This window comes from Tamandua tetradactyla, chromosome 5, assembly GCF_023851605.1.
Source record: "Tamandua tetradactyla isolate mTamTet1 chromosome 5, mTamTet1.pri, whole genome shotgun sequence".
NCBI classification, from domain to species: domain Eukaryota; kingdom Metazoa; phylum Chordata; class Mammalia; order Pilosa; family Myrmecophagidae; genus Tamandua; species Tamandua tetradactyla.
Window position 1 is genome coordinate 88,115,042 of NC_135331.1, and position 21,630 is coordinate 88,136,671.

The following is a 21,630-nucleotide window of genomic DNA, read 5'->3' on the forward strand; positions in this document are numbered from 1 at the left end:
CTTGAATGTCCAACTGTGGGTGCTGTCAGCTGCCCTCCTTAAAGGGAGGGGTCTCAGTTAGGATTAGATTAAATGACAAGGGACAAAAGTCCAGCATGTAAATATCTTAAAGTATAGAAGTTTAGTCCTTACTGTAAAGAACTCTGGAGTTGGGCAACAGAGTAGTTCCTTGAAGTTGTCCATCAGCCAAGCTCATTTGATCTTTTCTGCCATCCAGGTCATTGAACATTCACTACATGGCCAAAGGTGTTATATGAGTTCCACCCAGCATGTCACATTCCAGCCAGCAGAAAAAAAGGTAAAGAAAAAAAAATAGAGGAAGGTATAAAATTCCTTTAAGGACACATCCTAGAAGTCATCCAGGACAACCTAGCTTATAATACATTGAGCCCTTTGTGTTTCTGATCATTTCTTTTTATTTTCTACCATATGATAGACAAATGGGCAGTGAGTTAAATTTTTTAGTTCATAAATTTTATCATGAAAAAAATGATGAAATTAATGTAAGATAAGAAATACATAAGAACATAAAAATGGTTAACCTTAAGAAGTTAAAAGTAAAATGAAAGAAAAATACTAAGGAAGACAAAGCAGTAACTCCTAATGATATGATGTTTAAAAAAAAATCACCAAATATCATTTTAGTTGAAGAAGAAAAATGTGATAATTCAAAACATATGAAAAACTTCTGAACGTAACATGTATCATGAAGCAAATTGACAATGACCTCGAAGGTCGTTGTGACAGACACTGTTGAGTGTGATACGGAGCTGCAGGCAGGGGCAATTTCCAGGCTTGGGCTTCCTGCCTGACAGCCTCAGAGTAGAGACTTCAGGGAGTAAGAATGGAGACCAATGGTTTTTTTCTCCTCCTTTTAGGACATACCTACCGCAGATGGATTATCATAAAATTTGGAATTGTTATGAATAAGCAAAGTAGCATTTCTTGCTTTCATAACCTCTTACATAAGGAATGTTGGAAGTTGTTCTGCTGAAAATTAGGATCCACCCAAGAATATGAAGCATGGAAGTATTTTTGTCTAGAAAGGTAAGTCTGATGCCTGTGAAGATTATTAACACAGGAAGGTTGTGTGACAATTAGGAGGCCATTAATTATCACCACAAACAACTAACAGCAACGCAATAGAGCACTTACTCTGCTCTAGGCACACTGCGAAGAGCTTCACAGGTGTTTTCTCATAAGCCCTGCAGCCACCTGATAGAAGAGGAGGCATCACGGCCATGACAGCCTCGTGCAGAGGAGGTGGCTTAGAAGAAACTTGGACAAGGTCACACATCCAACTCATAACAAAGTCAGTATTTGGTCCTAGGTCATATAAATGCAGAATGTGTAATTGTAACCTCACTGACAGTACAGAGAGGGCTTAGATTATGCAAGCAAAATCATAAAGGCAGGAGAGAGGTAAATAAATGGTGGGAAATATTAGTATGTCTACTCAAAGGGGTGTAATGGGTGAGAAGGAATAAGGATGTTTTAGATGTCTGGACAGAAGAGTCCTATGCATGGGGGTGACCACAAAATAGGAACCGATGGGAGTAGAACAACAGAATAGGGTAGGAAGGGTAGTGGGTTCAGCTGATATATATATATATTTTGTTATGCCTTCAGGACATTCAGCATGAGGTACTCAAATGGGTTTTTTGTATGTCTCCTGCAGGACCTAAATTCATATTTTGTTCTATAACAGAATTTTCCCACTTGTCACTTGTCCTGTCACTTAAATAGGGTTTTGTTCTTCTAGGCTCAGGGATTGGAGATCACAGGTTGGAGGAGAGCAATGAAAGTAACTATGAAGGTAGATAGTCTACTGAAATCAGAGTTGTAGGAACGTAGGAATAACGGGGCCCATCATATTGTTGTGGGCAGATCAACAAGGAACAGAGGGTCCTGTGATCACAAGATCAGTAACGGACAAAGGCCCAAAAAAGCAATGACCTTAAATTCACCACCTGGCTCCATTGATTAATTCTTTATTGCTGGACTACTCTGAAAATACTACTTTGTGTAGAGTCCATAAATATATGATAAAACACTAAAAATATGAAGTGACTCCACTAGAATAAATACCTGAGATCAGGAATGGTATCTTATTAAGTGTAATATCTCTAGGACATATTGCAGTGTATTTTACACATAAGGTATGCAATAAATATCTATTTTATGAATCTATTCATGCACTCACAAAAGTTTATTGATCAACTAATATATGCCAGCACTTTTCTAGTTTGCGGAGATATGCCACATAGAAAAAATCACAATGCTCATGCGTCAATGAGGAAAGAGTCATACCAGGGGGATAACAAATTCATTCTCTTATTTCCTCCAGTCCTCTCCCTAAAACTGTGATTCACTCAATCCCTGCATATATTCAGAGAGGCATCATGTTTTGACATGACTACAACCTGCTGTCTTTACATCAGGAGTGGGAGGGACTCTGATGTCTTATGGGTCCATCTTACTACTCATCCATTAGCCCTGGTATCTGTGCCAATGGTAGTCGGGGTGGGGGTGGGGGAATGAAAGGGAAAAGGCATTTCAGTAAATCATTCTTCTTCTCTATGGATTTCCTAAATAGAATTGGAACTGAGAAAGCCAATTAATCTCAATTTGGGAAAGTATATTTCTGAATACACAGTAAAGGAATCTGAGTGATAAAAGATATTTTCATGAGACTTTCCCCTGGGAAAGCCAATATATTTATATATGGGGCTTGCATTAAGACACAGGACTAATAAGCAAAGTGCTAGATTGATTAGGAAGACTGAAAAAATGAAAAGTAATTTTTATTTTTTCAGAGTTAACACATTGTAAAATAAAGCGCTTTCAATTACACTAAATTAAAATAAGGTAAAATGCCAAAAAATATTTTCAGGTAAAGCTATTACCTAGTATATTCAACTAACAAATTTGTCTCCAAAAATATAAATAAAGCTATTCCAATCAGAAGGGTATATAATACACAGTTACAAAAATCATTGTGAGAGAATAATACACAATTTCAAGTGTAAATGTATGAGTTTTGAAATAGAGAAAAAATGTGATGTGACTGGATCTCCAGAATGCTGTAGATCTTCAAAAGTCAATGATACTCTGTGATGTTTTATACTAGAAAACAGCAGAGTGGTGTTTGCAGGTGGTCCTCATCTCAGTTCAGAAGATTGAAAGACTTTTTAAAAGCCTCACTTTATTTCACATTCTTTCTTCTTCCACATCTAATTTCTCTTCCTTAACTGATTATGACTTCAAATAAAATATGTTATATATTGCACTTCTTGCTTATATTTATTCCATAAATTATTAATTTTAAATTGTGCGCCTTATTTTGCTGTAAAAATACAATTTCTATTTTCATATGCATGGTGCATAATTAATCTTTCTCTTGGAATGGAGTTTCTAAACATTTCCCCCACTCCAGGTCCTCTATTAACTTCTGTAAATCTCTAGAGCAGGCATTCCATAATACTTCATATGATTTTCAAGACTATATCTTAGTGATTAGATTTTCCCCTCATATTTAGTTTATTTTTTATGCTTTTAAACTTACTTTTTGCCTTCTCAATCCCTCATACATGGATAATTTATTGTCACCTTCTTAAAGAAACCAAACAAATGTTTGAGCATTCCTTGCATTTCCTCCTCCAGGCTAAATTGTATTACCCTTTGGAATTTCTAGATGTACTTTGGTCATCAGAAATCTGATGACCTGGTTTGGATGGGTATCTGAAGGGATAAGCCTCCAGGTCAGCATTGAAGCCTGAGGGAGGGTGAAGCACTCTTGACTTGGCACTTTAATGGATGTGTGAGCCCCCTTTGAGCAGTTGGCGAATGAAGAAAAGTTCTGGGACTTGCAATGTCTTCTTGGTTTCTGGAGTCCATGGTTGTGGTTTCCTTGGAAGGATTGCAATGTATCCCCTAGGTGCAGGAAGGATGTCAGGAGAACTTGCATTAGGGGACCAAAGAATAAAGAGGGGGTGCAGAGGTCCAGAGAATAAAGTTTTGGGGAAGGTGTAGATGGGGCACTTGTTAGTCATGTTATAAAAGGAGAGGTATCCAGCGGCATAGTCAAGGGAGATTCTGACCTGTCTAGGGGCCCTCTTCAGAGACAGAAGGGTTGGAGGAGAGGTGATGGCCCAGTACTCATTTCCATAGAGACCCATTGTCCAGAACCCATTCTCAGGAGACAAAGAGATGATCCCCTTTCTCTTGACATCATCTCTGACAACTCCCAGGAGCCATCCTGTCCCGTCCCCAACCTCCACTTCCCAGTGCCATCTCCCTGACGTGAATGCTTCCTGGCCCAGCACACAGGGCAGGCAGTCAAATCTCTGTGGGCCTTCTGGAAGATTCTGCCAAGAATGTCCATGGGTCACACATTTGTTTCCCTCAGAAAGGATGAGTTCTGGGTGAGCTGTATTTGGATCCAGAGTCACATTCACTATAGAGAAAGAAAATCCACTCAGATTTTTGGGGTGGGAAGTATTAAAAATATTAATATAATGATATTGATATCCAAATCAGCAAACTTTAGCTTCAGTGAGATGGATAATTTAAAATTGTAGAACTTTCTAGACATACAAAACAGTCTTTCAATCAGCACTTGAGGAATCCTTCACCTGCACGGCACAAACCACCAATAAACAGGCCACCAGAATAAGTATTCTAGCTAAAGCTCAACTCTCAGCCTTGAAAACAAGGATGGCTATCCCATTAACACTTTTCCCTCTTAACTTGATACCCTGGGTATGGGCACCAAGAGATCAAATTATTGTATTTTGATGTTTTTGTTTCTATTATCCCTGTAATCTCCTATCTCATCCAACAGCGATCCTTGATTACATGAATGTAAGGCCATTCGTTTCATGAAGTACTGAATACTGACTGATGCTTCCCAAATGTAGTGGCAAGAGAAAGTATGCAGTAAACTCCCACAGGAAACTATGCTCCACCCTTATGATGGTCAGGTCCATGTGTCAACTTGGCCAGGTGATGGTGCCCAGTTGTCTGGTCAAGCAAGCACTGGCCCATCTACTGCTGTGAAGACATTTCATGGACTTAAATTGTGAGAACACTGGTTGTATCCATGGCTGCAGATTACATCTGCAGTCAGCTAAGGGGAGTGTCTTTTGCAATGGTGATGCTTAATCTAATTACCCAAAGGCTTTTAAGAAGTCAGAAGAGACAATCTCTCTTTCCACTTCAGCCAGCCAAGCCTCTCTTGGGAGTTCACTGTAGACTTTAACTGAAGCTGCCAACTTGCAGTCTGCCATACAGATTTTTGACTCTTACCTCCCCATGGTTGCATGAGACACTTTTTTTTTATAGAGGTAATTTATTACCCCATTGCTTTTTTTTTCGCATGAGCAGGCTCTGGGCATTGAACCAGGTCTCCAGCATGGCAGGCGAGAATTCTGCCACTGAGCCACCATTGCACTGCCCCGTGAGGCACTTTTATAAATCTCTTTTTTACAGATATATCCTGTTGGTTCTGTTTCTCTAGAGAACCCTGACTATCACAACCCTTTTCCTGTTTTCCCACCTTACCTTTTCCACAGCTCCTCTTCCCACTCAGGACTACAGCCCCAGCAAGAAGCAATCCACAGATAAGCAGCATCTTCCATGAGGAAGGCATCTTGCATTCTTCAATAAAAATGAATCCCATTAAATCACAATATGAGAAAATTTCAAAACTTTCCTTTCTATCAAGGATGTAGAAAGGGGAACAATTGGGCCTCTCAAAGATTCCCTCCTCCTTACGCTGTGGAAGCTGAATAACTTTATTGCTTTCTTCTCCCAAAAGGGCACACACATGCACGCACACACACACACAGGATTTTCCCCCTTTCTTTGCCAGTTATGCCATCAAAATAACTGGAATAACTGGGATGAGAAAAGGGTAAATTTACTCAAGGCAAAATTGTGACGATGATGTAAAGGAAACTTAACTTCTAATCCAGAACAAAATCTACCATGAGGAATAAAACAAAGTGCTGTGGTTGTTTCCACATCAGAAGAAGAGAATATGTAGGAAAGGTGAGCACTGGGTCAACTCTTAGAACTCAGTGTACACCCAACAATAGAACTTTCATGCTCTTGTTGGGGATGTGAGTGAGAAACTCAGAGCAGGTGGTTTCCTATGCCTCCTGAAGACCAACTGTGCAAGAGAGAGGAGACTATTTCATCAGAGAGAAGAAAATACAAGTTAAATATTAGAGGAACAATAGAATGAGAAAGTCTGGGCTGATACTCATGTTCATTTTCCCAAAGCTAAGAGGAACGTATGGAATTACCAACCTGAAAGAGAAAACGTTGCCGTTTTCTCCTGACCCAGCAGGGGGTTGCTGATGGAACAGGTCACTTTCACCGTGGAGTGTTTTCTGACCAATAGAGATGTCTCCACGTGGAACAGCCCATGACTGCCTTGAGTCAGGGCCCCAGGAAACGATGGCATTGCCTCCCCTTCCACATCTCTCCACTGGACGTGGGGCTGTGGGAACCACCCATGTGAAGTGCACATCAGCTGTATTTCTCCATTCTCCAGCCTCTCCATGGTGATAACTGGGGGCGAACCTAGACCTGGAGAAGAGACGTCAAGGAACTAAAACCTGGAGTCTCTTTAGCAGCTTTATGGTTAGTGACTTCACTGAGTAAGAAGAGGAAAACCAGAGGGCTCCTGGAAGAAAGAAAAGCTTACAAGATGTGGTGGTTAGATTCAGTTGTCAACTTGGCCAGGTGAAGGCACCTAGTTCTGTTGCTGTGGACGTGAGCCAATGGTACGTGAACCTCATCTGTTGCTGATTACATCTGCAGTTGGCTAGGAGGTGTGCCTGCTGCAGTGAATGACATTCGACTTAATTGGCTGGTGCTTAAATGAGAGACTCAACGTAGCACAGCCCAAGCAGCTCAGTATACCTCATCTCAGCACTTGCAGCTCAGCCCAGGCCTTTGGAGATGCAGAAAGAAATCACCCCAGGGAAAGTTGTTGGAACCCAGAGGCCTGGAGAGAAGACCAGCAGAGACTATCCTGTGCCTTCCCATGTAGGAAAGAACCTCATTTGAAAGCTAGCTGCCTTTCCTCTGAAGAACTAATGAAATAAATCCCCTTTTATTAAAAGTCAATCTGTCTCTGGTTTGTTGTATTCCGGCAGCTAGCAAACCAGAACACAAGGGCATTAAATTCCAATTGCCTTGATTTGTTTTAATTTTGTTTTTATTATTCCTAAAATCATGCAGGGGCAGTTAAGACATAAGATAAATTTTCACACCCAAGATTTTTCTCCTAACCCTGAGAGCAAAGTAACTTTAACTGGGATATGCATCACGTGGTCAGGATGTAAGAAATTAAAAGAATATTCTCAAAGATTAAAATCTTAAGAGTATTTATGTCCAATGACATAAAATTGGTGGAGGTCCATTTAACTTTACAACATATGTCCCTGCTGAAAATTCTTAAATGTATTAATTTATCCCAAATACATGGAAGAAAGAAGTTGATTATCCAAAACTTTGCCTTTTTTCCACAATGCTATTTGTTAACCTTGGAAAATCACTTCTCACTCCCCAAAATAGACAGTGGTAACTCATCATGCCCAAAGTAGTTTTAACTGTCCTCCTCCATCCCTGGCAAAACTGTCGATATTTATTATTTTGCTTACTTGTTGGATCTAGTTTTTTTTGATCTAGTTTATTTTTAAATTATCTTCCAACTAAGTATACATTTCCCAGAGTTTTTTTTTTTTAATGCTTTGTAAAATATTGAATCTTGTATAAAGTTGTGGGGTAAAATTCTCAGTTTTCCATAAATATGTACTCACTTTTGAAGGTACAGGGTAGGATACATGTTGCATATTAAAATAATTAAATTCCCATTTTACCTTATAGACTTTCTGTTTCTCTCTCAGTTTCTGCATATCAGAGGTCAATTTTAATTTAAAGGATGAATGTGCATCAAGAAATTTGAGATGCCAGGGAAAATTTCCGGAAACTAGCATGTTAAAACAGTAATAACAGGTTTGAGTCCAAAATAGCCATCTAAAATTCTCACCTGCTACCTTGAGATCCAAGCTGGTCTCCTGGTAGACACCATCGTCTTCAAAAAGGCACCGGTACAGCCCAGCATCTGTTGCCTTGGCATCGTGGATCTGCAGAGTCAGTCTCCCCTCATCGACGGCATCCCTCACCAACGCTGTCCTTCCTCTGTATTCTCCCATCTGCTCTTCAGCCACACGGTTCTCATCCACATATACATACACAGCAGGGTAACGGTGGTTGTGGACCCACCTCACCTCCATGCTCTGGGCATTAGCCTTGGGGGACAGGTAACAGGTTAATTCTATATCTTCTCCCACTCCGACAAGGATGGGCTGGGAAGGTCCAATCACTTGTAAGGAAGCTGTTAAATGCAGCACAGAAAACACAATGAAAGGCTCACAATGGGGAAACTGTATCATCAGCAGGAACAGCTTTCTTAGGGTTTGGAAGCCATGGGCATCCCTGGCACAAGGTCTTTTGCTGGGGCGCTTGGTGGAATCAATGCCACAGAGTTTGTCCCTGCTCATGGTTCAACCATGCTGTGTGTCAGTCCCCTAAATTCACTATTAGTGCCTCTATACCTGTAACCCTATACCACTGTCTACCTTTATCTGTATTTGGTTTATATCCAAATAAGTAAAGAATTTTGCAATTAAAACTCCCAGAATAAAATCAAGATTCTATCCCTTCAAATCCAGATCACCTTATAGTAACATAGTATCTTGTGCATATTTAATACTTCAAAAGGCTGATCATTATTTTTCTAGACCAATAGCATTATTTGTCAGAGTAGGAACTGTAATTTCAGTCTGAGGACTTGTCTGGAGAGTTGGGTTTGCAAGCTGCCCTTTGAGGTGGGTCCTTCACTCTGAGCCTCTAATACATAAGAATAACACAGAGGCAGCTGTGAAACTGCTGGTCTTCAGTTGCCGCAGCATGGCCTCAAAGCTCCAGAGGGCACAGCCCTCCTCCCCCAACCTGACACGGAGCAAAGGAAGCCCTGACTTTCTGTCTTGCTTTATTATGGTCCCCGGAAGGTCAGGGGTGTGTTCTGCTCATTGAAACAACATGACTTAGGACTGTACTTGTGTGCCGAACCTCCAAAGGATATGTGGATCGGCTGGGAGGATGCAGAGGACTGATTCTACACTTAAAATCTTCCTAAGTGAAAAATGTGTTAACCTGTCCCTAGAACCAGCCTGGCTTCCTGATCTGTAACCAGCAAGTTCCTCCAGTTAAGGTTTCAGTCTCACCAGGTACATAAAGAGCCCCAGGCAGGTGATCAGATTCCAAAGGTAAGGTTCACAGGTATGCAGAAATCCTCAGATTATGGAGTTACCTTTGACCTTCCTGAGGCCCTTAAGTTTATCTTTATGTTCTGATGGGTCGAAGGTGTCACACTAGCCTCTGGCATCTCTTACATGGGTTGAAAGGTAGGCTAATGTAAAGCGCATGCACATAAACACATTTACACATCCCTTCAACAGGTGACTTGATGAAAAAGAGAGCATGGATGGAAGGAGAGAGTGAACCGTACAGGTTACTGCACATCTGGGCAGCGGGCAGGCTGGTTGTCATGGCCTGGGAGCAAAGGTCATAGACGGGAGGAAAATAACAAGGAGCTAAAGGAGAAAATAATGGGGTTCAAACATAAGTTTGTTATTTTTTTAGACAATTTAACTTAGGTATAATACAATGTTATGTGCAGTCCAACTGTAAGGTAAAATGAACAAAAAAACAGGTAAAATGAGAGGCCCAGTCACAGGGTCAGGGCTGCACCTGGAAAGTAACAGCTCCCTCCCAATAGTTATGAGGTTAGGGGGCTACTGGAGAGACGACCAGGCGCAGAACCAGTAGCAGGAAGAACCGAGAACTGGATTAAAGAGCGGAGACTAGTGGCGGCCTCCAGCTATCAGGGTGGCGCTGCCGGCGCTCAGACCAGCGGCGCTTTAAAAGGTCCTTAGAGCCCGGGCGGCTGCACTGAGCCCTCCCCTACGCACCCCAGGCAGCTCCTTCTCCTCCCACCGCACTGAGAAGGGACGATGTCCGAACTGAAAAGAGACAATGTCCGCACCTCTTAGAGGCGTCCACCTGCGCCTCACGGGAATCCCTGGGAAACCCCAAAGGGGCAGGTGACACAGCGGAAAAATCCCTGAAGGAGGTTGTGAGGGGCACATTGCCGCCCCCTCTGGTACTAACTGAACTTAAGACTTCTTCAAGTCACGCCTCGGTTTCTCATCAGGATCCCGAGGGCGCACGGGGCCCCACAGGCTTTGTCTTGCAGCAGCACCTTTAACCTGGGAGGGCAGAGCCCACCTACCTGCTGTGTGCAGCTGCCCCACTTACCCAACGCAGTCTGCAGTTTCTCTGGGAAAACAAAGAGAATAGCATGCTAAGGAATTTGGTCTTAGGAAAGGAGAAAAAACTTTTCAAAAATAAAAGCAAGCTTCCCTACATTTGATTGGAAAGCTCAGTTCATCAAAAAACTTAAATGCAGAAAATATTCTTTGCCACCCATCTCCTGGTTTTCACAGCTGCTGTTCCTTTTCTCAACACAACAAAAATGCTCACAGTTCTACTGCCCTGTGATTCTGATTGTTTCTGCTCGTGTTTAAGGTCTGGATATTTAATTATCAGTTATAAAAAAAATGCATGTCCATTTTAGAACAGTAGAAAACATATGGACATAGGTAATCATCATCTTTAATTCCAACTTATAGATAGAACATATATGTGTGTAGATATATTTCCTTTTAATTTTCCCCGTATCAATTTATATATTAACTATATATTTATATCTAAATACATAAGGTGTTCAAAGTGTCTTAAGTTCTTTAAAGCCAAAAATGTTTGCATGATTAGAAATGTGTGTTTATAGATAGATAAAATGATAGATATAGGTAGATAGATGTGCTTTTTATCATTGAATAATATATCATGAGATTTTTTTCACCACTAAAATTATTTGAAAAAAATCATTTTAACAGTGCTATAATTAATAGTACATAAGGCATTTAACACTCCACCATTGCTGTTTTTTTAGGGTTTTTTTTTGGTATTTATAAATGAAGCTGTAATTAAGATTCTGTTATATATATAGTTGTCTCCATCTCTCATTATTTCCATATCAATTCTTAGAAGCAATCATCATGATACAGTGTAGGAGAACATTTCATTTGAATGAATACAGCTTTACTTTCTTTACAACACGATGTGTACTTATGAGTAAAGAAAATTAATGCAGTAAGGTTTAAACAAAAACCTGAAAACAACTGATATATCATTAACCACTACTGAATCAAAACTTAGTATATATATTCCCAGTTTTAAGTATTTTATAGCTTTTGATCTATATTACTAAATGTTCCATTTTTTTTTCCTTGCTAAACATATGGTGTGTTATGGAACAACTGTGGATCATTCCTATTAGCCTGAGCACATCAGTGCTGGAGGTGAGAGCACTGACCTGGGATGGAGATTCCTGCTCCCTTCTCTTCCTGGAGGACGGTGTTGTGGATGAAGCAGGACACAGCCCCTACAGAAGCATCTGGGACAAGGAGAATGGCTTCCACATGAAACAGGCCATCTTCATCTTGGATGTGATGTTCAGAGACAGTCAGCAACTTATCTCCCTCCGAGTCCTCCCAATACACCTGGGGCTCTGGGTACCAGCCAGCTGCAGTGCACACGAGCTGGACTCTGCCCTCCACACGTCCCTCCATATGGATGTCGGGGGCAGATCCCAGCCCTGTGGAGGGAAACCACAGTCTGAGGCTCAGAGCACATGGGGGGCAAAAAGCCTAGAGACTGAGACCTGAGTGACGTTGGATACAGGGAGAGGCAGGAGTTCAAGAGGCCTGGGAGCAGACAGTGGTCCAAAGTCTTCCTCCTGTTCAAATGTGAGTTTAGATCCACTTTATTTCACCTCCAGTCTGGTTCTTTTAATCTCAGAATCTGATCAGAATTTTTCTTCTGACCCGGACAAGGGGAAAAGAGGGTGGACATAATGACATTTTGCATTTGTTTCTATTACTGCATGCAATTATGTTCTGTAATTGGTTCATGAGCTCCCCCACATCATGAACTCTGTCCTTTTCATCTTAATATTATCTATGTCAGACGCTTTGATATTTTAGATGATTTCTTGACTCCAATTTAGACATAATATTTAATATATACACCTCCATTCCTACACTTTACTTTTTTGTGTGGTTGTGATAGTGGGCTGCAAGTATCAAACTGGGGTATTCAAATGAAAAATTCCATGAGGAGATCTGATGTCAAAATATTCCATTCCATGGGAAAAATGTTCTTGAGAAATCCTAATTGAAAAAATTAACATGGGCATGATTCCTTCTCTTTTCAACACTACAATTCCTGAACCCAAATAAAGGGAACTAACTGTATTTTCCACAGAGGGGAATTTTGTTGCTATTACGTGCTTGGGGCAAGAGAATCACTTCCTTCACCTAAGCCTTAGAAAATCCATGACTCATTTTCAGATGTCACCAGTAAGGAAATGCATTTGTGTGTGCCCAACCCGCACTAACACAGCACTACAGGGATTATTACATCCATCTTGAATCACCTTGAACATAATAACCATAATAATTATAGTCATGGATGTTAAGGAAAAATATTAGGGGAAAAAGTGTAGTGGGGAGTAAAGAAGGAAACAACATCTGCCAGAGATGTTAACATGTTCAGGGAACTGTTTCCTTGGCAGGTAAATGGATTTGCCTGATTTTTTTCTTTAGTGTGTGGAGAAGTTATTCCTGTCAGGCAAACACCTGAAGCTACACTTTTCTCAGCTACTATCTTGTCCATAAGATAGATTTCTTTTCTGGTCATCTCCTTTGTCCTCACTCCTTCCTGCTTGGCTAATGCATAGCATTGTGCAAAACTTTGTCATTCATACTGGTTATGTCCAAAGCCAACTGAACACTGCTTTAATATATATCTCCAAAACACCCCACAATGTTCTTAACTTCTTCAGTCCTATCCACTAGCTTTCTAACTGGAGGCATTGCACAAAGAAACAAGATTTTCCCATCTCAGTGTTTGCACATATTAGACAGAGAACAAATTCTGTTGTGATACAGATGCTGGGCAGTCAGCTGAGCTCACTCAGAATTGACTTGCTCTTGTACACCAGCCTTTGTGGCACAAATTTGTACTTCAGCAAAATGACTAATCATGTCCTCTCTTGCATTTCAAATAATCCTCAAGAACAGTAAACACCATGCAAGTTAAGTATGTCAAAACATTTTATAACTGCTTCTGTATTGAAGGCTCTAGAACCACTTGCCTTCAAATGAACCTGGTTAGAGGGCTGAGCGTTAAGAATTGCCTTGATGGTTAACCGGGAATTTTTCTACCATCACTAAGCTTATCATAAATTATTATACTTCTCCCCCAAAAGCCCTATGTCTTTTCCCAGATATTTACGGGCTACTTTGAGCTGCAAGCTTGTTTCTCCACAATGGCTCTCTTCCTGGAAACGGCACCAGTATTGCCCATTGTCTGATGGTTGGATGTTGTAAATCTTCAAAGCCACGCTTCCCTCGGCAATGTTGTCCTCTATCCATTCTACGCGGCCTCTGTATTCCTCCATCTGCACATCGGCCAACTCAGCTCCGTCCCGGTATGCAAACACGGATGTGCTGGGCTCTGAGCGGTACCACCTCACCTCCATGTGCTGTGCTGTCCTCTTGGGGAACAGCTGACAGGTGAGCAGGGCATCTTCCCCTACCCTGGCCAGGATAGGACTAGCAGGACCAATCACTTTAAAGTCATCTACAAAACAATGATAAAGAGGAACCAGAAAGTGCCAATCAGAGGCTTAATATGTCTGTTCTGGGATGCTCAACCTATCAAAAATAGAGGCACCCAGAGAAGTGAGGGCTTTATTTTCATTTTAAGAAAGAGATCTCCAGCATGATAATTTGCACATTTGGTTGTCACAAAACAATTCTGTATTCTGAAAATAACATGCAGTTCCAAATTTGAGCTGGAATGCTAGATTGGTCACGAGCTATATGATTTTGGGGCAAATTTAGTGAGCCTTTGAGACTTGAGAACCTCAATTTCTTCATCTTTTAGATACTAAAACCATCACCCAGGATTTTTAAAATATATATATATTTTTTTACATGGGCAGGTACTGGGAATCGAACCCGGGTCCTCTGGCATGGCAGGCAAGCATTCTTGCCGCTGAGCCACCGTGGCCCGCCCCATCACCCAGGATTTTGTTATTATCAAATAAGGTTATTTGTAAACTGACTGCTTTTTAAATTGAAAACTTTATTATTGCTTGTCATTAATATTATAATCACTTTTCCTAAAATGTAAGCAATAATCCCATCATTAGATTTTTCAGCTTTTCAGAATTGCTCTTGTCTGGGGCAAGGAACTCATTATAATTTTTATGGAAAGGGTAAGACTCTAATTACCAGGAGCTATATACAAGTCAGTTGTTCCAAAGACATTTAGTGGGGGATTAAGTGCAGTGGATTGTCTAGAGAGTTTAAGCCTTCCAATAAAATTTCAAATGTGTTTGATCTCTTTGTTATTATTCTCTGCCAAGTCAAGATATGCTCAATAATTTAGGTACTGTTTTTTAAAATAGTTTCATTTATTTTCTACATGATGCTTTTTCTTATGTTAAAATGCTCCTAGGTCATTTTCACTTTCTCTGTACAGATTCAGTCATCGTAAGAAGAAACCTCACCTTGTTTAGTTACTACAATATCAAATAGATGCAATCTGAAAGGTCGATGTAGAACTTAAGTGGAAATTGACTTGAATGATTTGCTGATGGAGTCTAAATATTAATCTAGAACTGAAGAATTGCCATCTGGTTACTCTTTTATAGACTAAGGAATTGAAGAACCATGAGGGGACGACACCTCATTGTATCCCATTATTTGTGGCAGCACTGAGCCCGGAGCCTATGCTCCTGATTCCTGATTCAGTGTTCTTCCCCCTTGGCCATACTGCATCTTACTTAGACTCTGATCTTTCCCTCTGACATTGAATTATCAAAATACACTTTCAAGTTACAATATTTTGATAGATAAAATTCAGCTACTGAGATTTCCAAGTACATCTCTTGGAAGCTCCCATCTAGTCTATTATTTCCAAGTATTTTTACACTGATTAACATACTTTGAGAAGCAGCTACTTTTCTTGCCTCCAAAGTGCTGACTTGCACAGAAGCACGAGAATGGATAAAAAACTTAATAGGTTCCAGGCACTGATGCAAGTGCTTTTTAGTGAATGATCTCATGTAATCCTAAATCCTGTGCTAACCTAAGAGATGTAGGTGCTGTTGTTATTCCTACTATCAAAATGAGGAAACTAAGCATAAGATGCTGAAATAATTTTCATCTAGTAACACAGCTAGACAAGGAGAGCCCCTTTTCAAACACAAGCACTTGACCCCTGAGCCCACACTCTTAAGTGCTATAGTATTCGTTTTAAGTCTAGACTTCTGCAACCAAACTGGACCACTGGGGCATTAGAGCCCAATAAAGGGGAGAAGGAAACCCTACCTGATGACCTCATGGTCAGCAGGATGAAGAAGAAGGAGGCAGCTGCACCAGACAGACTGAACCCTGGAAAATCCACCATTTTTCCTGGAGTAAACAGAGGAGAAAACAGGACTGTGCTACGGGAGGCTGGAATGCACCAGGAACCCTACGTGCTTTCCCCTGGTTGCATGATCTAGGGCCCATGGACAGGAGCCCCTTCCCCTTCAATGATAAAATGGGCCCAGTTAAATTATTCTGTAGTTGTTGACCCCTCCTGATCCCTTCCCTAATCTGTTATACTTTAAGATAATTTCGTTTTAGGCCTGAAGGAAGCTTTCTGATTGAAATGAAAAGCACCCCTGAGCTAAAGGGGCAATATTAAACAACAAATGAAAACAAAATATTCCTTAGGCCATCTGTTGTGAGCATGAAACATATGTTCTCTTCTTCCTCCCTGTCCCTTCTGCAAAGTCCTTCCTTCATCGCTAGTTTCCTAGATGTAGCAGAAAAAGCAGGTAGACTCTGGGTCCCAAAGTAGCAACCAGGAAGTCACCATTCAATGCCTCAAGGGAATGTCTTGGAAAAGGAAGAAAAGAGCAGGGGAAGTGGTGCTTCCAGCGGAAGATGGCCCAGGAGACTACCTTGTAAGGACCTTGCAGTATAGTCGTGAAACCGCATAAGAATGAATGAAAAAAGCAGCCTAACTGGAAGAGTTTAGCAGCCCATTTTATCACCATTGTAAAAATAGTTGTGTACAGCTGGAGAGTTTAAACATTACCAGAACAAAAGTAGAGTGCTAGCTTTAGCTTCTGAAAAGTGAAAAATTTATAGTGTGAGAAGGCAAAGACCTATTATCGTTGATGTGTCAAGAATTTTATTGAAAGGAAAACTTGCTTCTGGTCAAGCAAATGATGAACTGGTCCTGCTCCCCATTGCCCAGAAGTCAATGGGGGCAAGGAGGAGAAATCAACAGTCCATCTGAAATGGAGATTGCGAATCAAGTGTTTCTGAAGATTATTATTACTCTATTACCTTATTTGCTTTCTAAAAAGATACTTTCATTTAAAGCATCTCTGGGGAAACTGATATGAACTCAGTTACAATGCTTAGATCTAAAAGCGAACTAAGATATAGGTATGAAATGAGACTGAGAGTTGTAAGACAATGAGACCATCAGTAGTTTGCCACTTGAAACATCTGGGTCTATTTGCCCTTAGATTGAAAGCTGCGCGGCTGCCTCCATGACTCCCTCTATAAAAGGCAGAAACCTCCTGTCCCAAAAGTGAGAGCAAAGAAAGTCCCACAATGGCCATGCCAGGCACCCTCCCCAGGTTGCACGAACTAAAAAGGACCCACATTTGCTACTTACCACCTTAAGAGTTTGTGTTCCTTTGGTTCTTTTATACTAAAGGCGGAAGAAAAAAAACACTACAAATGCAATTGAAAGAAACAATTGCTTTTATCAATGAAACTTTTGAAAAATACAGTTAAAATACATCTTTACGTTTTTTAGTTCTCGAGAGGGATGTTTGAGAAAGTAACTGCTCTAGAGGACAGTATTGGGGGGACAGAAGTAGGGAGGTTTTGCCCCCCGGGACATTTGGTAATGTCTGAAGATATTTCTGGTTGTCACACTCTGAGTTTACTATTGACATCTAGTGTTGCTAAACATCCTACAGTGCATCAGAGACACTGACCCTCACCCTCACAGCAAATAATTATTCAGTCCAAAGTCAATACTGTCAAATTTTAAAAACCCTGTCACTGACTATCTGCTGTAAGCATGCTGAAAAATCTTTGACACATTTTTTTTTCTAAATAGATGACTTTATTGCAAACCTTAGATTTTTTTATAGAAGCTAAAATCCTTAGTTTTAGTGGAAATGTTTCCTATAAATCATTAAGAAATTTTTAAAAAATTAGATAAATCAAAACATTTTCATTGTAGACACTTTACATCTTTATTTTACCTTGTGAATGCAAACCAAGAATCTTCTGAGACAGCTGTGAATAATATTAAATAAGGTACATTTTGATATTGACAAGGGATATGAACTATATGTATGTGAATCTTCAAATTCTCCAAAATCTATAATATTTCATTTAATTTTCTGAATAAAGTACATGTGTTATGATGCAATGTTAACTGTTTGGTTGATTTTAGGCATTAGACGAATGCCAAATTTTACATTCCAAGGTTCTTGCAAGCATTGTTAAGGTTCAAGTCAAGGAAACTTGCAAATTATTCAATATCATAGATTATTAGGATTGTATTTTTCATTGAAAAGCCTCAAATGTCAAATCCTCAAATGCTAAGCAGCTCCAGCATTTGATTTTTTTAAATATTAACTGATGAGAACAAATGTGTTTAGTTCATGAAGTATGAAGTGTATTTATCTATGTCACTTCAACAAAGAGCTCTAGTTTATCAGATGCTAAAACAACACATTTTGCTAGAGTAAAAGCAAAATAGAATAAGACCTGGAGGAGACAAGGTGACTTAGTTTCCATTTGTGTGACCTTGGGCCCCTCACCTTACTTTCCTGAACCTCTGTGTTCACACCTCTCTCAAGGTGACACTTGTCCCTCCTGTTTTTCCAGCTGTGTCACCACCACGGGACAGAGGAAATCAAGGCTCAGAGACACCGCCCCGAGGTCATCCAGGACGAGTGAGACGTCCTCCTGGGGTTCTGATTCTGACCTAGTACCCTTCCCCATCCAGCCCGGCTCACAGAGACATGGGAGGACCAAATGAGTGTGGCCCAGTCTAAAAACTAGGAAGTGCCATGTGAATGCAGGTGTGGTAACAAGCACCAGAATGTTCCTACAGGATGCTGACTCTCTATGCCCTCCTTTCTCTGCTTCACTGATTCCCACCTCCTCATAGCAGCTCTTCGCAGGGAATCCCCAGACCCCTCCTGCGATGCCCTCTCGGTTCAGAGGGAAACCAGGGCTGCGGGGTCTTCTCCTCACAAGGTCTCAGTGTCTGGGCATCATCCACAGGGCAGGTGTCCAGGACAGCTCAGAGTCCTGGGTGTGCTGACTGTGGCAGGAACTTGGGGCAGCCAGGGAGGTGGAGGGGCCGCAGCTCTCCCTGGGGTCCCCGTGCAGGGGGGGACTGATGCCGCCTCGCCCAAGCTCCAGGGGCAGCCAGATCCTGAAGCCTTCTCAGAAATGAGGTTCCCCCCAGAATAGCACGTTCACCTCCTTCCTGCTGCCGCCTTCTCAAAAGTGAAACTCAGAGGACCTGTGGACTCTGGGCTCAGCTCTGAGTTCTCCAGCCCTGCAGAGGACGTGGTGACCTTGGCATTTATATTTGCAGAAAGCCAGACCCCACCCCCCCACTTCCCCCAGCTGCCTCCCCCCACTCAGCTCCTCACACAGCCCAGCCTCCTGCAGCGCCCCAGGCCCCCCGTCTGTCCTCCCCTTCCCTGGGCCTCACACACCTCAGGACGTCCTGCCTGGTGCCCAGTTCCCCTCAGAACATTGCACCCACAGGGCTGTCGAGTCGGAAGTGAGATCCAATACCAGATTTCCATCCCTGTTTTCACTGTTGAGAAAATGGAGACCCAGAGGAAGGAATTCCCTTCTCCAGATTTCAGAGGACCAGGCTGAGTCCTTGTGACCTCGTTTATTGCCCTTTTTACTTTCATTCTTTATCTCCCCGTGCTGAGTAATGAGGAGTTTACTTTTTCTCAGATAGTTGCCATAGGAATGGAATAAACTTTGTAATTGCATGCTTTTCCTAATTCCGTGCTTGGACACAAAGTATTATAATAGAGGTTATAGGTACATAAAAAAAAAACAAAACTTTGGTTTGGTCAGATTATTATTTAAATTCCCCATTAAGGACTCCTGGAGTCTGTAAATATATTATCAGGGATTGAAGGGTAGTCCAGAGTAATTTTAAATTCAATTTTGTATTTTCACATTTCAATGTAATAATATAAACGTATGCAGATGATGACGTGATTAAAGGAAAGGGGATTTTTTTTTTCCTCTGACGTTTCGTTCCTCCCTTGTTATAATCAGCCCATATTCGGACAGCTAACTTTAGGGTTCTGTTCTTATTGTAAGAATTTTTTCCTTCATCCTCCAGACTAGATGAAGACACCCCCACCCTCTCTCTTGAGACAAGAGGAAAATAATTAACCCTCAGAGGGGAGGGGCTGCCCCGTCCTCTCCCCCTGTCTGGGGAGCCGCAGCGATGCCCACAGACTCCCGCCTCCCGCAGGGACACGAGAATCTCAGCAGAAGAAAAGGTCCCGAGGCGGCGGGGGGAGGCTCTGCAAGGCTCAGATACTGGGATGAAAGGTTTCCGCCCACGGTGCTGGCGTGGAAGCCCAGCGGGCAGCGCGTGGTGCTGTGGGTGTGACGGTCATCATCACACACCGAAAGGTCGCGAGGACCAGGGACCGTGATGCGATGCCAGCCCGGCGGGAGTCGGGGCTGGGAACCGCGGAGAGCGCTCAGCCCCGCCCTGCAGGCGCCCCAGCTCCGCGCTTAGACACAACGCATCCTGGAGGGAGGCTTACATCAGTTATTGTGGTGAAAATCCTGAAGCCACTGATTTTATCCAGAAATTATTACAGTAGCTTCTCTGTTATAAAGCATTATAGTGCTTGGTTGGGAAATTCGGGCCAATAATAGGAAAATACAGACATTTTTGTTTTGTGCTGTGAAAATACACTGCACAGATTCTACACCGGCGTAATGATATAAACAATTGGAATTCTACCAGGGCCCTCAGTACCCTTAAAGTGCATTTGGGTTTATGAGTAGTCACATTAGCACCATCTGACCCCTTAAAGTGTCTGTTTAAATGTTTGTGCATTTTCTTCTCCAAAAAAAACCAAAACAAAAAGCCATTTACTTACACACTCTCAGATGTCTACCAGCTTTGAAATAAGAACCACGTCCTAAATTCCCCTGTGATCTATGCGTCCATGTAGTGTAGGGAGATGTTGGCTTGTTGGAAAGAGAAAGAGATACCCTCTTTGCCATTCTGATTAGAGTCCACATCTGGGAGGGGCAGGAAAACAAGGCAAATGCTCACAGCCCTGAGGAGACGGGAAAACCAGGATCCCGGGCAGGCAGGAGGGGTGCTGAGGGGAAGGAGAGGCAGGGGTCTACGTGGGCACCAAGGGCAGCAGGGGCAGCCTCTTTGTCTCTGCCCTCAAAAGGGATTTTCTTTAGGAGATGCTTTTCTTCCAGATGTTCCTTCTTCCACGTGCTGCTGTCTGCGTGGCCCATGCCTCAGCGAGTGGATGACAGAGGAGCCCTGAGCTTAGGAGACCTGCAATGTCAATTCTAGAGTTGCTGTCTGTTTGGACAAGCTTTAATTTGGATTTGCCTGTTCCCTTTGGGGACTTCGATCTCCTTACCATTCAAGGGGATCATATAGGCACAGTTTACATTCAAGAATTCTTAAAAGGATAGCGTGAGAATAAAAGTGCGATGCAAAATCCTTATTTAGATATAAGGTGCTGTGATGGACGTGGAAGGTCTTGGAGAGAATGGAGACTAGAGCAACAGAGGAGAAGAAAACAAAAACAAAACAGCATGATTCCAAGAGTATGTCAGTAGTCTTTCTAGGAATATGGAGAAATTCAGGCAGTGCCCATCAGTTTCTATTCCTGGGGACCTGGTGGAAAAATTTTCGGAGAGTTGTCAGATCAATTCACCAGACAATCATAATTATCTATTTCAGAAAGACCCCTAGCAATGAAACTTACAAATGCAGAGTTTCTTGAGGTAAAAGAAAGAAAAAGTAGCAATGCTTATATCCTTGTGGCATGGCAGTGTGTCCTTCTAGGGTCTTCTAGGTTTGTGTTTTGCCTGGAGGGGAGAAGCACTGACAGATGCCCTGAGTCCCCCATGCTGAGTCATAGGACCGGCCCAAGAGCACTGAGGAGTGGGCGGTGCTCAAAGGCAGACAGGGGTCTTTCTTTGCAAGTGTGACCAGAGTTCAGTCAGCGTCTTGGGAAGGGTAAGGGGATCTCATTCCGTGATCTTCCCCACCCCCTTTATACGCTGGAACCATCACAGC

General features: G+C 41.9%; 1 protein-coding gene and 1 long non-coding RNA gene across 6 annotated transcripts in view; one reads left to right on the top strand and one right to left on the bottom strand.

The window, feature by feature from the left end:
- The window catches only part of LOC143684450 (uncharacterized), a 46,421-nt gene extending 31,252 nt beyond the window's left edge, over positions 1-15,169 (top strand). For both annotated transcript variants that reach the window (XR_013176035.1, XR_013176034.1), the window contains 4 exons: positions 218-298; positions 879-1,047; positions 11,480-13,778; positions 14,752-15,169. This is a non-coding gene — a long non-coding RNA (uncharacterized LOC143684450). The remainder of the gene's footprint in view (positions 1-217; positions 299-878; positions 1,048-11,479; positions 13,779-14,751) is intronic.
- Positions 100-19,241, bottom strand: BTNL2 (butyrophilin like 2). 4 transcript variants are annotated; one of them, XM_077161424.1, is made up of 10 exons: positions 19,074-19,241; positions 18,459-18,864; positions 15,603-15,686; positions 13,498-13,845; positions 11,516-11,797; positions 10,396-10,416; positions 8,063-8,410; positions 6,313-6,594; positions 5,563-5,658; positions 100-232 (listed from the first exon to the last, which is right to left on the bottom strand). In XM_077161424.1, the coding sequence occupies exons 3-10, from the start codon at positions 15,679-15,681 to the stop codon at positions 219-221; spliced, it is 1,470 nt and encodes a 489-aa protein (XP_077017539.1). In that variant the 5' UTR covers positions 15,682-15,686; positions 18,459-18,864; positions 19,074-19,241; the 3' UTR covers positions 100-218. The 4 variants fall into 4 exon arrangements, with proteins under 4 accessions (XP_077017539.1, XP_077017537.1, XP_077017536.1 ...); XM_077161422.1 differs by lacking the exon at positions 100-232 and adding an exon at positions 2,798-4,456 and having other exon boundaries at positions 18,786-18,864; positions 19,074-19,240; XM_077161421.1 differs by lacking the exon at positions 100-232 and adding an exon at positions 2,798-4,456 and having other exon boundaries at positions 19,074-19,240.
- Positions 19,242-21,630: the final 2,389 nt, after the last annotated feature.

Coding starts and splice junctions, on each gene's coding strand:
- BTNL2 (XM_077161423.1), bottom strand. CDS start 15,681: ATGGTGGATTTTCCAGGGTTCAGTCTGTCTGGTGCAGCTGCCTCCTTC. Junction 10,417..11,515: donor AGCAGGAATCTCCATCCCAG/GTCAGTGCTCTC, acceptor TTGTTTTCCCAG/AGAAACTGCAGACTGCGTTG. Junction 5,659..6,312: donor GGCAACGTTTTCTCTTTCAG/GTTGGTAATTCC, acceptor TTTTTATTGAAG/AATGCAAGATGCCTTCCTCA.